General features: G+C 45.4%; 1 protein-coding gene across 1 annotated transcript; it reads left to right on the plus strand.

The window, feature by feature from the left end:
• Positions 1 to 6,473: 6,473 nt before the first annotated feature.
• On the plus strand, positions 6,474 to 14,349 carry LOC306751634 (protein CutA homolog; the record flags this gene model as incomplete). Its single annotated transcript, XM_079235248.1, has 6 exons — positions 6,474 to 6,578; positions 7,222 to 7,370; positions 10,528 to 10,587; positions 11,275 to 11,320; positions 11,403 to 11,452; positions 14,247 to 14,349. The coding sequence occupies 6 exons, from the start codon at positions 6,474 to 6,476 to the stop codon at positions 14,347 to 14,349; spliced, it is 513 nt and encodes a 170-aa protein (XP_079091374.1).
• Between the last annotated feature and the right edge of the window lie 1,645 nt (positions 14,350 to 15,994).

Here is a 15,994-nt window from a genome sequence, read left to right on the forward strand (position 1 = left end):
GGAATAAAAATCGTTTGATCTGCGCCGCTCCTGATTCTATTGTTATCTGCTGTAAAACCTCCCAACTATATGCTCGCTGTGGCGCCGCGGAACTTTGGAGGCCAACAAATATGTGCAGAATAAATAGGCAGAGCAAATATGTTTACCCGTGCAACCTGCAAAATGCTCGATATCACCGGGGAAAATAAGTGCTAATTTGTAGCATTTTCATACACCTTCCTACTTTAATTAGCACTTTTGGAGAGGAGCCGCCCTCCCACCCACCACCGCTTTGTCACACACCTGACTTTGCCTGGCTTCTCGAAGCTTTTGTAATTACCGGCATCAAGCATTTCATTGTTGAGTGTTGAGCAAATCGTCCATTAGTTAAGTAAATACGTCGTGACTAGCGATGTGCGCGCTGCAGTGACGGAGCGGCGGCTGGAGGGACATCCAACGTTTTGTCACACACAAATAATCAGCAGTCTTTGAGAAGCCGAGCAATTTCTTTTCAGATTTTTTTAACCACATAATCAATCTGTGTTGGCTGCACCTCACTGAGACCGACTCAGAAGTGTGACAACTCAAAATTGCGACTGCTTTTTTCCGCTTCTGGCTGCATCCAAACGGCCCAGGTTTCAGTATTCTACGTTACCCAAAAAAATCCCAACGCTGTGATGGAGCATTCATCAACTCAGGGAGATAATGTTTTTGACAACGCCTGCTTCAATAAGAGACTGTCTATTTGCTTCATCTGTATCGGCTTTATCATCTGAACCACAGCCAACCGGTCACGGACGCTTTAATCGATATGACACCCGAGATATTGACCATGTGTTTAGCTTCAACCACTTCCTAATGGGTCGGGACACCTGTGTTTGCTGTACCTCGCAGAGTGGGTTGTCCATCCTTGATAACAAACATCCTTATCGGCCTCTGGTCACACACACAGATACACACAAATGTGCACAAGCAGCATCCTCCTAAAAACAGATAATTTCCTTATCAGCACATTGCATGGACCAACCAATTCATTAGTATTGATTTCCCTTTGAATGAATATACAAGAGTCCATCCCTTCTCTCTCTCTCTCTTATTCTCTGTAACCTTCCCTGCTCTCTCTCCTCTGGCTCTAAAGGGATGCCTCCTTCTGGACGCTACAGTAGGTGAACTCTTGTTAATTGCTCGCAGCAGTTGGAGGTTATCAGCTGGTTGGTGGTGAAGGTCTGAATAATAAGCAGAGCTGAACAAGGCCCAGGTGGGAAACAATTAATGAAGAAGCTGCTGCTTTCTCACCAGAGAGGAGGGTGTTTCAAAAAAGGCTCACCAAAACCAGTTGGAACCGAAAAGCATGACACTGAGACCGATCCAATTAAATGAAAACTCGAGGTCAAAACCAGGGAGGCGGGGGGAAATGAGGCAAACTCATCCAGAAGGGGACCAGCCCAGGGAGCAGGTGCCCAAAAGGAAGGCCGGGGTTAACGACAGCCAAAACGTAGGCGGCCAGAGGAAATGGCGAGACGCTTAATAGACAATCTGGTGGCGAATGAACAGAAGTGGGCCAGTATACAGTATGCTACTGGGCTAACAGGTGCACAGGTGGGTGGGCAAGGTTAAAGCTGCAGGGTCTAAAGCTACGAGGGAGCTATAGGGCAAAGCTGTGTGGAAAGAAAGGAGATGTGGGACTGGGAACTGGCTGACATTGTGACATGAAGAGGGAGGAGAAGAGATTAGATGAAGTGGCTGCAGGTCTAGGCATGACTCATAAACAGGGTAAACGGGAGCGAGAGGCAGTTGGTTGGCTGGTTATGTGCTGTATATTAAATATTACCCCGAGCATGCCTCTGGCTGCCCTTTTCATGGTGATTCCCGCATTTCCATAATGCCACTCTCTGATGGTTGAGCGTCTGAGGTTGACACACACACACGAATACACCTACATGCCGAACGACACGCCCGGCTCTGAATTTGATCTGCATTGGGGAGCACATCAATCCGTGTATTTGTTTTCCCAGTGCCTTGTTTTTTTTTTAAATGACCTTGCCGCTCTGCAGACAGAGTGTCTGCAGAACTGAACATTTAGAAGTTTGTTTTGCGGGCGGCACGCTCGGCCCGTGGCGTTTCCTCGAGAGCCGCTCATACAAAAACAACGACGCCGCTGTCGCTCTCTTCGGGTCTTGATCAAAACACCTGCCGGTTCCTTCACACAAGACGAGGCGCCTCAAGGTCAGAACACAGTTCACATCAGGGGCCGACGGCATGGTGAGGCAACCTGAGCTTAGGCTGCTTAAAAATAGAAATAGATTGAATTGTGTGGCTATTCTGACTCATTGTACCCTGAAATCCCCACAAAAAGGCCTTAAACAATGTATAAATAACTTTGCACTTTGTAGATCTATATTTTTCAAATGCAATGCTTTATTATTCACTAAACTATCCAGCATCATATTAGAAGTGAAAGCTCCACCTTGAACAGACGTGAAGCAAATGAAATATATTGACACTCTTCAATTGAAGTGAGAATTGGAATGGAGGACTTTTACTTTTACCGTATTCATAGATTTAATAATACAATGTCTTCTTGTAGCACTGTCAATACCAGCAGTGTGTGTGTGTGTGTGTGTGTGTGTGTGTGTGTGTGTGTGTGTGTGCGTGCACTCGGAGTCATTACTTCAGATGTAAGGGTCATCATTCAGAGCATCCCTGTGGAACGTATTCAGGATAAATACTTAAGAGGATTTGTGAAATTTAGGTGAAGAGATGGTGCAGTGGAGAGCAGCGTTGTAAGCCTCCTTTTGAACACACACACACACACACACACACACACACACACACACACACACACACAACTCTCTTCTTCTTCTTCTTCTTCTTCTTCTTCTTCTTCTTCTTCTTCTTCTTCTTCTTCTTCTTCTTCTTCCATCAAGTCTCCACTGCTCATTCTCCACTTTATTGCCTGCAAGCACTCTAACTTGGAGTCTGAACTTATTATGCTTCTCCCTTCTCTGGATTTTGGCGGAAAAGGAACCCTCCAAACCTTCTCCCTCTCAACCAATCAGGCGTGACGTGATTTAAGCCTCCCGCCGCTGCAGGTGAACTCCACGAGAATAGATTTATGAAAATGTTTAACTTTTCCCTGTAAGATTGCTCCGGGGCTCTCTGTCCTCTCTCAAACCCAATCAACCAAAACGCACCACTGCTCTCTCTCTTTGTCTTTCCTCACATCCCACCCATCTCTCTCTCTCTCTCTCCCAGCATGTCCCCACTGTCTCTCTCCATCCTCCATGCTATCACACCTTTGTCCTCGCCTCCCAGAACTAGGGAAATAGGGATGACAAATCTCTCCTCTCAGCGAGGATCGCTGGAGGGATTTCTTTCATTGATGGCGGCTGATTCCTTCCCACTGTGTTCCACGAGGGCGACGCTCCCGCCGTCCGCTTCCTCCTCGCGGCGAGCATCGAGCTTAAACGCTTACCCCGTGGTTCGGGGTATTGAACAGTGTGCTCCTGTTGCTAAACAAACACAAATATTATTATTATATTTCTGCAATCTTTTTTTCCCGGGAGGGGGGGGCACAGACGAAATAAACAAGATGGCAGCCGGTCCAGCGTTGTGATAAATGGGCCTGTGTGTGCGCTACAGATGTTTGGACACGGAGGGCAATAAAAACAGACGAAGATCGAGGGAAGATGACAAGATGGTGTTTGTCTGATCCTTGAGAGGGGAGAGGTTTCATTACCTGCGGAGGACTTCGGTCTCGGCGGTGGCGTCATTTTTTTTTTTCTCGGCTTTTTCCGTCGCTGCTTGTACACACACTTCTGTGTTTTCAGTCACTCTGGGATTTCAGGAGCCAGACAGCCCAGGAACCAGCGGTGATGGATGGCTCGGTCGGTCCTGCAGGATGGAGGGGTCACGGGGTTCACGGCGGTGATGGAGACACTTCCCTGCTCGGGCCCCCGCCACTTTTTTAATTAACCTCTTTGGGGAGGACCAGTCTCTTCCCTTGGAGGTAATCGCAGCCTGGAAAGCCCCTTCATTAGAACTTATCTGAACTCTGTGATGTCCGGTAGTGTTCGCTGGGTTCATCCTCCACCTCCCATTCAGTGCAGTAATGGCACAGACGGAGGAGACAACGGCGGCGCATGTAGCCGAACCCTTTCAGGAGCTGCACTTCTCTGCAACCTCTCCGCGTTCACACACCTCGCTCCATTCATCCCGCTAATTCTCTCCGCGGCTAGAATTCGCTTTTTCATTCCACAGCGAGGCAACTTCATTGATCCCAACCGAGACACAATCGTAAGTTTAACGGCGAATTAGCCGAGGCTGGCCAGACGCCGCTGCACTTTTCCCTCTTCTTCATCTCCAGTTGTCTCCTTTTTTCCCGCTCTCAGCGCACAGACCTCGTTGGCCTCATTATACGCACCAACAGACGGAAATAAAGTGTATCCTATTTTTCACATTAGACTTCTGAAGGGACAAACAGGCCTCGGCGCTCCTTCGGGGAAGCGAACCCCTCCGAGTGATGCCCCAGAACAACCAGATCAAACGCCTCTCCTGCGGCTTCCCGCCTTTAGTTCATCTCTCTATTTTGGTTTGCCTTCTTTCATGTTGGGGAACAGTGGCTTAAGTGGCTCTATTGGAGCTCTCTGAGGGGCTCTCAAATGAAGCTGGTGTGAACTCGGGGAATAAATTGGCTTGTTCTGAAGCCGCGGCGCCCCGTGGCGCCCCCTGCTGTCGGAGCTGTGATCCGTGCAGTGGTCACGAAAAGGAAAGCAAACGGGATGAGTCACGCAACTTGCTCTGCTGGAGCATTTGCATTTCATTTCAGTCCATGAGAGTTGTATACATGCTAAGTGAACAATCTACATGCAATGTATTCAAAATGGAAGGAGGACTTGGATAGAGCAATGCGTGGACCCACAACTCCCCCATGTGGACATCCTGTGTAAAAGCTTCAACGAGCACATCTGATAATACTCCACCAGCAAGCATATGACGGATATACTGCCCTTTTGTTTTCTCCACCAATCTGTCTTCTTACGTGTAGTTTCCCCAACATGCTTCCATTTCATGCGCGCCAATGAAGATCCAATTAAGCAGAATGTTCGGTTTGCTCTCGCTTCAACAATCCACCTGTGAATTATTCATATTTCTTTAGGATTCCCTTTTCTCTGCATCTTCCTCATCCCCATGCAGCCTATAGCAGATTTCTGTTTAGCTATAAAGGCACCGTGTGTGTGTACATGTGTGTGTGTGTGTGTGTGTGTGTGTGTGTGTGTGTGTGTGTGTGTGTGTGTGTGTGTGTGTGTGTGTGTGTGGACATGAGACGGCCTTCTGCCAGCAGCAGAGAGGATTCAGAGCCCTTTCTCTTTTGGCTCTGCGCCATGTTTGTTTCCGTGCTGTTCATCCTCACATGTTCCCCTCTTGTTGCAGAGCAATCAGCGATTTTTATTGTGAAAACACAAACACACATCTGTCTGTTCAGGTGCAAAGTGTTGATTAGAGCATTACATGCCGCTCAGAGCTGATCGCAGGTGTAATAGTTTGCAACAAGTGTCCCTGAAACGACATCTTTCACACAAAAGATGTCTCTGTAAACGTTAGCATGTGTTTGAGTGTTTAAACTCAGAGTGTGTAACGCTTCAGCTGCTGTGTGGGGACTGATGATTGCATAACTTTGTTCTTTTCCCCTACATACAATTGCATTGATTTGTTCCAAACAGAAGCATTTTGATTTCTAATACTTTTCAACATAATGTCACAGTGAACCATACGAATGAAGCCACTGGTGCAGAAAATATTGAGACATTTTACTTCCGTCTTGTTTACTGTGAGGCTGTCAAATCCCACTGTGCTGTTATGTGTGGGAATGAAAATTGCCGGACTCCATTAAACTGCATTGTGTATTAAAAAAGGTATTGCAGTGTGAAAACATTCCCATTGATCAAATAAAAGAAAGTTGGTGTTATTGCAGTGGAAATCACAACACTGTAGTTTATTTCCAAGGACACGCCTGCTGAACTCTTTCACTCTCTCCTCATTTGGGTGAATTCACAGCTTTTAAATTGCTTGCAGCGTTTATATGATAATATATATAAATAAAAAAATAAATGAATAAAAAAAGGCACGAATCAAAGCCGATTATGACCCGGGACGGAGGCAGGGCAGCGGAAGCTGAGCCGGTGATGTCATTGGTCCCTGGTGCGTCAGGAAGTGTCGAGCAACCAATGGGACGGCGCGCAGACTTATCTCTGGCTCCGGCCGTCAGACCTAAAGTACCTGTCAACACAATGCACTTCCTCTGAGAAAGAGAAAAACACTCAAAAAGACAAAGGTAATGACTTCCCTGAAGGTTTTTGGTTCTCTCTTCAATGCCGGGACTCTAATCATCCTCTGGAGAGAGTCCGCGGGGCTCTGAGCGGAGCGCGCCCCTCTCCAGACCCGCAGCAGCCGGGTACTTGTGGTGTATATTGTATATATAAATATATATATTTATGGCATTTGTTGCCGCGGGCAGGATGGAGTGGCCGCTGCAGCGATGCCTCAAAGAGGCGGGCTGTCTCTCTGCGCTCCGGTCCGCGCTGCTCGCGTCCTGTTTGGTAAGAAGAGCCTCTTTTTTAAACCATCTCTCATTTGTAGAAACTTTGTAGAAAAAGGGAAAAAAGTCCTCTGTGTAGTTGGTGAATTGTCATTAATGATATGTATTGAAATAGAGTATGTATGTGTGCGTGGATGGATGTGATGCTGAGCAGAAAGAACGGATTATAAAGTGTCACTGCGGCCCGCACTCATTCATCTGTGACAGGCAGCGCCCAATAATAAGAGGATAAACACTCAATCCAATCCAATCCGAACATGGCAATCCTTTCAGAGGCCAGCAGATAATTAAATTGAGTTATAAATTTGCCTCGTCCAAACATAAAAAGATAAATGTCCAAATAATTCATGTCGGATGCAAACATCAGCCCAGGAGCGTGCTCTTAATAAAGTCTGTGAGGCAAAGCAAGGCAAGTGTATTTGAATAGCACATTTAAAACAAAAGCTTTAAAACATAATGCAATTCATTAATTCACTATTTAATTAATAACATTCATTAAAAATGTAAAAAACTGTGAGAAAAACTATAAAAAGCACAAAAGGGCTAGAGAAAATAGAATACAAGTTGCAGTGCAGTTTAAGAAATACAATGCAGTTACTGTGAGTAAGTTACTGTCCCTTTATTGCCCCCGGCTCCCTCTCCAGGTCCTGGTCCTGTCCGTGTCCATGTACCCGGGGCTGTGGTCCATCGGGGTCCGGCTTCACTCGACCCTCACAGGGAGCTACGTCCCGGGCCAGCACTCGGTTCTCCTCATCAACAGTCCCAACCAACAGGCCGCCAGGGACATCGGCAGGTGAGTCCTGACTCCCTCCTCCTCAGTCTGCCTGCAGCAGGTGAGTCCTGACTCCCTCCCTCTGGGTCTGCCTGCAGCAGGTGAGTCCTGACTCCACCCCTCTGGGTCTGCCTGCAGCAGGTGAGTCCTGACTCCACCCCTCTGGGTCTGCCTGCAGCAGGTGAGTCCTGACTCCACCCCTCTGGGTCTGCCTGCAGCAGGTGAGTCCTGACTCCACCCCTCTGGGTCTGCCTGCAGCAGGTGAGTCCTGACTCCACCCCTCTGGGTCTGCCTGCAGCAGGTGATACAGGAGACTCAGTGGACTCATAGTTAACATTTCACCTTGTCTTGTTTCTTTAATCTGTGGACCTCCCAGGAGTTACTGTCAAGAAAACCACAACGCGTTGTTTGAACACTTCAGTTTTTGTTTTGTTCAAATGGTTTATTTGATATTTACATGTGCCAGAGTTAAAGCCAAGAGGCTGTTTTCCATCTGTAGTCCCGAGAGGCAGATGTTTAAAAACTAAAACAAACCTAAAAACAGAAATAAGATTAAATATACAAGGATTATAAAATGTTGACGCTTTTACAACACGTGCACAACAGTCAGACACGGCTAAACAACAATAACAGACATGCAGGTAGATGATGGGCGACCGGCAAAGTCAAGACAGACAAATAAAAAGAAAAGCCACGGAGAAAAGTAGAGTTTAATTCTGCATGGACAGCTGACCTGTCTGCTTGATATGTGGCGAGAAATTAGCAAACAATAAAACATGCAATGTTGAAAGACTCTTCCAGAACAAACACACAGCATCTGATGAACAGCATCAAGCTGCAGAAGAGCGATTCCTCAACTGCTGCAGCAAACTGAGTAAAGTAGATCTACTTTCAGGAAGTGGATCACGTCTCCAAACTCCACTCCTGCTGCTGGTTCTGTGGCAGCTCATGAGACACCGAGGCGTCCGCTAGTAAAGTGAGGACGCTCAGTGTAAACGTAGCAAAATATATGCGTTTTAAAAAGGAAACCTCACATGAAGAGGACAGGGTTTGAACCTGCTAGCTTGTTGTTACAGGAAGAACACTCTACCACATGAGCCACAAATATAGACAGGAATCAGGGGCCCCATAGTTGTATTTTTAATTGACGTCAATGTAGGCCAACACATGACTATTTTTTTCTCCTCCTCTGCATGAGAGTTTTATAGTAACAGGTAAAATAGCAATACAAATGTCAATAATTGTCTTTATTCTTGTTCTATCATTTCATAAATGCAACAAACAATAGTTGTTGTATATATATTCATAAAACTTTATAAGCTGTGATATCAAATAGCTTTTGCGGCTCCAGCCAAAACTTTTTGGGTGGAAAAAAGGGCAAAATGGCTCTTTGGATAGGAAAGGTTGCTGCCCCTGGGTTAGCTAGCTAGCTAGCGCGTGTTAGCTAGCTAGCTAACATCCACGAACTTTAAGCAGTCTGAATGTATAGAGTCACACGGCTGAGGGATTCCATTGACCGGCAGAGTCACTGCCCGTGCTTTGCTTGCACTTTGCATTTCATTTTGACCTGACAGTAGGCAAAATGTATGTATTCATGTGTTATTTAGTTTGTATGCCAGTAATTACTTATATTAATGCAGAGCATGCTGTAGGGACGCAGCTGCGCAATGAGCACAGACCTTATTGAGCACAGACCTTATTGAGCACAGACCTTATTGAGCACAGATCTTATTGAGCACAGACCGCAATGAGCACAGACCTTATTGAGCACAGACCTTATTGAGCACAGACCTTATTGAGCACAGATCTTATTGAGCACAGACCGCAATGAGCACAGACCTTATTGAGCACAGACCGCAATGAGCACAGGCCGTATTGCGGACATCCCCCCACACAAAGGGTTAGTTAAGTTAAGTTAAGTTAAAAAGGTTAAGTTAAAAATGTTTACATTTTTCTTTTATTTTAATGTTTAGACTTAATATACTTGATGAGGTGGATTATGCTGGTTAGGCGCAAAAGCTATTTGATATCACAGCTTATAAAGTTTTATTAATATATATATAGCAGGTTCAAACCCTGTCCTCTTCATGTGAGGTTTCCTTTTTGAAACGCATATCTTTTGCTACGTTCACACTGAGCGTCCTCACCACAGACTTTTAGAGCCCTGCAAACGGAGGAGGACGGATCCGTTTTCACTAGCGTTTATACAATGACTGTAGTGGTTTCAGAGCAGTGGTGCTAGCTGTGACCAGGTGGTTAAACAGGAAGTGAGAAACAACCACAGAAAGCATGAATGTCTCAGCCTCTGTTGACATGTAGTTTCGTGTGAACCTGAAGTTTGATAGATTAAATCTGACCGATGACAGACCTTTTTCACCTGAGATTTGAATGAATGCACAGATTAAACAAACGAGATGAAGCGTTTTAGGACGCGAGCTTTAAAAGTGCTGGCAGGCAGATTGAATAATATATATGTATATATATACATATATATGTATATATGTATATATATGTATATATATGTATATATATACATATATATATATATATATATATATATATATTTTTAGAGCTACCTGTTGCCCCCGCCTCCAGGCTCTATGCTAAGCTAAGCTAGCCGACTGCTGGCTCAAGGGTCATACTCACCGTCCAGACACGAGGCTGGTACCAGCCTTCAGATCCAACTCTCCCAAAATGAAATATCCCTTTAATCTGAATGCTAATTAATGCATTTGCTCTGGTGTGGACTTGGAAATGAGTTAAAGTGATTTAAACAATAAAATGTCAGAAACGGACGCAGAGTAAGTTTGACGTTTCCATCTCGGGAAGCGACGCCGTGCTGTGAAGCCCACGACTGGTAGAGCGCCGCGTTTGCACTCTCATCCCCCTTTTCGTTGCCATTTTAGCCGCATGTAAATGAGCTCTATTTACCAGAAGGTAGCGGTGCAGGAGCCATATGTAGATCACCTCCTTCAGAGGCAGCGGCTAGAGGAGGGTATTAAACTGTAATATCGGCTGAGCAGCCGTTTCACGTCCTATTTCTGAGTTTTAGTGCATAAAAGTCCTTTCCTGTGGACACACGTTACAAAAATGGGCCAAGTTTAATGCAGTAATTGATAAACAGCTGGTGGCTCTTGAGTGTTCATTATACTTCTCTCTGTCTTGTGTTTTCTTGCAGGGCGATCATGGAGCGGCGGCTGGCAGCCAGCATCAACATCCTCTCCAGGACCTCCACAATGTAAAGCATATTTTCCCTCCACCTTGACACAACTTTGTACCCAGCCGGGGGCGCTAACACAAAAGGCTAGCTCAGTCGCTACGTCCCTCACATGTGCAGACACACGTGAACACATATGTCTCTTTCCACCACATGGCTGGTTACCAAGGAAACCCCGAGGTGAATGGACTGCATCTGGATGCTATCATACAGTTATTTGTCCTCCATCACCAGAACCTGAGCGGCAGCTAAAGCCTTCAAAGCGATTTAGTTGATATGCATGGGAGAGCTTTCCTGTTAATGCATAAACCACTCCAAATGAACAAGAGCGGAAGAACTCTCGCTGGAGAGGATGGAGGGTAAACTCAACACACGCAGGTCGATTTCATCTCACACTCCTAACACTTACTTTGACATTTCAAATGTTTAAATACGGGCTCTCACTTTGTCTTTCACAATCCTTGAGAACAAGCGTCATGTTTAAAAGCAAAAAGGGGCGGTTACTGTATGTCCCGCCACTATAAAAGCCTCTCTGGTGTGACAGTGTTAACCACTGCAGTGATTGTGATTGTTGTGTTATTTCAGAAAATACAGTAATTCACAGAAGCTATTTAACTTAATTGCACCGGTGCTTTTCGGCCCCAGAGTGCTCCACAGTCCATCGCGTACTCGTGCGGTTCTAACGTCTTGGGTTCTCCGGCTCTTTAGGTACTATTGGAAAGGAGAAATCCAGGACGCCAGTGAAGTTGTGATGGTGAGCTGAGTGAGAAAGTCCTTCTATGATAAACATGCACTCAGCAGGAGAAGTGTAAGAGGAGATGTCTCTGTTGTTGCAGCTGGTGAAAACAAAGACCTCCAGGATCCAGCAGGTCGTGGATTACGTGAGGTGAGAGGTCGCTGTATGCAACGCTGACTTCATATGTTCCCTAACGCGATGCTTCAGGTGCCTGCTACTGGAGAGGTGCTTGAAAAGGCTTATTGATGACGTTGTATTCAACTTGGACCTTATTGTGTACTTAAAAAAGCAAGTAAGTAAGGTCACAAAGTGAAAAAAAGGTCACAAAGTGATGGACAGGAGTCGAAGAAAACACATTAATTAACACAAAGTGACCATAACAGGTAAGAAGGATCAATACAATATAATACACAATAAGAGAAGGTGCAGTAAAATACACAATATTGATTAAAAAAAGAAGGCCATGGACTCCAACTCCAACGTAAAGCCATCCATGTCTTCATTTAAAAAAAGGTCGGAGCAGCAGAAAGTCTGTGTAGGAGGAGGAGGACAGGATACATGTAAAGAAAAAAGGGAAACATCTTCCGCTTTTTAATGTGGATGTTTCATTAAAAGTGTTTGATCATGACTGTAACCACATTCCTATAGACTTGCAGAGGACACGCTGTATACGCTCACATTGAAATAACCGTTCCACTGCAACCACATCCAATACCCATCAGGAGAGAATCGGCTCATTTGGCCATTTGTGATTGCAGCATCAGACGGTTAGACTTCTACTATTCGGTCGGGTTGGAAATAATTGGAATTAACTTGAAATGGTTGCAGCTTCCCACTCGGCTACTCACTTGTTATTTTTGGCACTTTTTCATACTTCTCCCTGCTCGTCTCAAGCTAGAAAACATTTAAGAATCCTTCCTTTAAACTGAACTAGAAGAGATTTCAATTTGTCTAAATGACACCATGCCTTTCACGAGACTCACAGAGACAAAACCAGTAATGAGCTGTGAGCTCAGCCAACTTTGACCCAGGGCGTCTGGCGGTCAGCCAAAATGTGGACTTACAGAGCGACCACATCACTCCGGCGTCACAAATGAAGACACGTTCAAAACGTTCATGAATGTCCTCGAGCAGAAGGGAGATGGTAAAGGGGGGAAAATGATCTGAAGAGACGCAAGCGGTTAAACATCCAGGAGCTATTTGGGTCTGTGACTGATAAATAAACACCAACATGAATCATATTATTCTACATGTGCGGGCAAAAGATATTCACAAGAATAATTCAGGGTTTCATTCAACTTTTTAATCGTCTTGACAAACTGCAATCGGACACACGGACACAAAAAATCCTCTCCTTCATTGGGTCTTCGTCTCCTCCATCGGGTCTTCGTCTCCTTCATCGGGTCTTCGTCTCCTCCATCGGGTCTTCGTCTCCTTCATTGGGTCTTCGTCTCCTTCATTGGGTCTTCGTCTCCTTCATTGGGTCTTCGTCTCCTCCATCGGGTCTTCGTCTCCTCCATCGGGTCTTCGTCTCCTCCATCGGGTCTTCGTCTCCTTCATTGGGTCTTCGTCTCCTTCATTGGGTCTTCGTCTCCTTCATTGGGTCTTCGTCTCCTCCATCGGGTCTTCGTCTCCTCCATCGGGTCTTCGTCTCCTCCATCGGGTCTTCGTCTCCTCCATCGGGTCTTCGTCTCCTCCATCGGGTCTTCGTCTCCTTCATCGGGTCTTCGTCTCCTCCATCGGGTCTTCGTCTCCTCCATCGGGTCTTCGTCTCCTCCATCGGGTCTTCGTCTCCTCCATCGGGTCTTCGTCTCCTCCATCGGGTCTTCGTATCCTTCATTGGGTCTTCGTCTCCTTCATTGGGTCTTCGTCTCCTTCATTGGGTCTTCGTCTCCTCCATCTACTCTTCGTCTCCTCCATCTGGTCTTCATCTCCTCCATCGGGTCCTCGTCTCCTCTATCGGGTCTTCGTCTCCTCCATCTACTCTTCGTCTCCTCCATCTACTCTTCGTCTTATCCATCTACTCTTCGTCTCCTCCATCTACTCTTCGTCTCCTCCATCTACTCTTCGTCTTATCCATCTACTCTTCGTCTCCTTCATCGAGTCTTCGTCTCTTAACATTTTGGTTGTGGTGACGGACGTTGCCCTTTCTGAGCTTTTCCCGCCTTTTCAAACAGTTAATCCCAAAACTGTATATCACTAAAAACACCAGTGAATTATTCATATAAAAAGCGACTGTCAAAAATGAGAATAATGACATCTATAAAGAGAGGCTTTACATTTATAATTCAGAACAGAGAATCCAAAGGGTCCTCCTGCTCCGACATGATTGCCAAAAGAAATAAAAATGCAGGTGAATCATTTGATATGTTGATGGCTGACAAACCTCCTGCATCAGTAGCGCCCTGCACTTTTAAATTATGCAACGGATGCCTCCTTCTTCCCCGACAAAACAATAAAGTTAGACAAGCCGCCGGTCCCTCCTCAGGTGCAGCGTGTGTTGACCTTGCGTGACCTTCAAACACTCGATTAGCACGCCTCCACCACATTAAACTTGGAGGACATTTGAGATCCTCATTCTGCATGGAGGCGTTTTCAATAGATTTAGGGGATCAGATCTGCACACAACACTTCTCTGCTCCACAGGCCCCGCCCTCTCAATAAAACTGTTTAAAACCTCACTAATGAGCAATTATACGCTGATATCGTACCTTCTGTTTTTAAGTCAAATCAGATAAAAAGGCTGTTTTTCAAACTGCTTCACACCTTCCTGCTACTGAACCGTTGTTTGGGTGTTTGTCTAGTCAGCATTTCCTCCACAGCACAGAGACTGCTTGTGAAAGTGTTAATTAAATTAAATCCATTTAAACTCCACATACTCTTTATTTTCTTTCCATCCTTTTTACAGTATATTACATGTTTGTGTTTGGTCCCTTTTTTAAAGGTCTGTCCACCCCTATGCAAACCCAGAAGTGCTCAGCCTCCCGGTGGAGGACGGCAGTCCGGCGTACATCAAGTGGATGGATGAGGCCGTCCCGGACGACTGATATACGACTGCGGCCCCGGCCCGTCTCAGCCCGGCCTGCAGTCCGCTGTCTGAGGGCTGCGGACCCAAGGCGTCGCAACGCACTCGATACCTGACATTCATGCCATGTTGTCGCTCTGACCTTTTCATTGTTAATTCCACTTTGTACTGTGGAGATTTGATTTCAGTCCCTTTAAAAAGAGCTTTGCACTCTGATTGACTGTCATGGGACAGTTGGCCTTTCTTAACATGATGCTTCTAACAGACATCCATCTGCAATACTACTTCTGCTTTGTGCCGCGATGTTTTCTCACACTTACCACATGCATAGATGACAAATACATAGAGGAACAGCCTGCAAGTAGCCATGATGTTACAGTCCAGGGTGATGAGACTGGAGAGATAATGGACTCAGTGAAATGTAGACTCTAAACCTTAACAAAAGGAATAAAACAGGGTTGGGTCCAACACAAGCATTACACTTGATGAGTGGCGGACCGTGCATTGTATACCTAGGCCTGCTGTCTGATATCGTATACATAAATACGCGCATGACAGGATGCTGTTCGCCGTGTTTGCATTTGATAAAAAAGCTTTTTCGCTCTGCTTCTCATCCATGTATTCATTTGACAATATCGGGCATCACTTATGTGGGCAGGTTTAGTATTATAATAGCTTGTGCTCGGAGCATATCGATGGCATGATGCTGATGAATATAATATAGCAATGGAGTAATTGGTATAATAGTCATGTACTGCCTGTGATTGAACATTACTTTAACAATCCACCTGCAGTTCTACGGCCGACACCCTGACGGCTGTCTATTATAATATATAATATTTTACTTTATTGGAAGCTGACAAACTGTTTGCCGTGTCAGCACTTTAGCTCAGTTTGTTCTAATAAAACATTTACTAGCAACTTGTGTAGCCTCCAATAAAGCTGCACAGTCCTACTGGGGATAAACAAAAGGATACGACTCACAGTACTTGCCGTATTTGTACCTCTTGACCCCGTCTCTCCCTTGTACTTCTAATGACCAATTATATACAACTTTATTGTTTTGTTTGCATCTTGAAGAACTGAGCTCCCTCAATAACACGTCCTTGAGCTCCACTAGTCGTACCAAATGAAACCTGAATTGAAAAACGTAATTTGTTAATCAGCCTCTCGGCTACTGGCACATCTTAAGAGCATCACGGGTCTTATATCTGGATTCTTGCTTTCACAAAACACGCTACACGACCACGGAGGTGTAACTAATTACATTTTTAAAAAATTACAACAAATCCGCCGGTTAAACTATGCTTTATTTTTTTGTGGGTATGCAGGTCAGGCATGCATGCATACCGGTTACTGCATTAAACAAAAATGCGCACTCGGTCTGCAGAAAGAGTTTCCGGCATGAGGCCCCAACAAAGGAAACGCAGACGCGTTCAGTCGGGTGTCGAGTCTGTGGAGCCAAAATAATCCTCCCATTGGGTCCGGAGATCAGGCCAGTCGGTGGCAGTCTGTGTGTGTGTGTGTGTGTGTGTGTGTGTGTGTGTGTGTGTGTCTGAATGTGCCATACGCTCGCACAGATGCCTCCGTGCCTTTGTGAGTACTTTAGGGCCGACTGTGTGAAATAAATATTGCATAAATAAATAAAAAATATCCTGTAATTTGAT

This window comes from Taurulus bubalis, assembly GCF_910589615.1.
Source record: "Taurulus bubalis genome assembly, chromosome: 19".
Classification (NCBI taxonomy): domain Eukaryota; kingdom Metazoa; phylum Chordata; class Actinopteri; order Perciformes; family Cottidae; genus Taurulus; species Taurulus bubalis.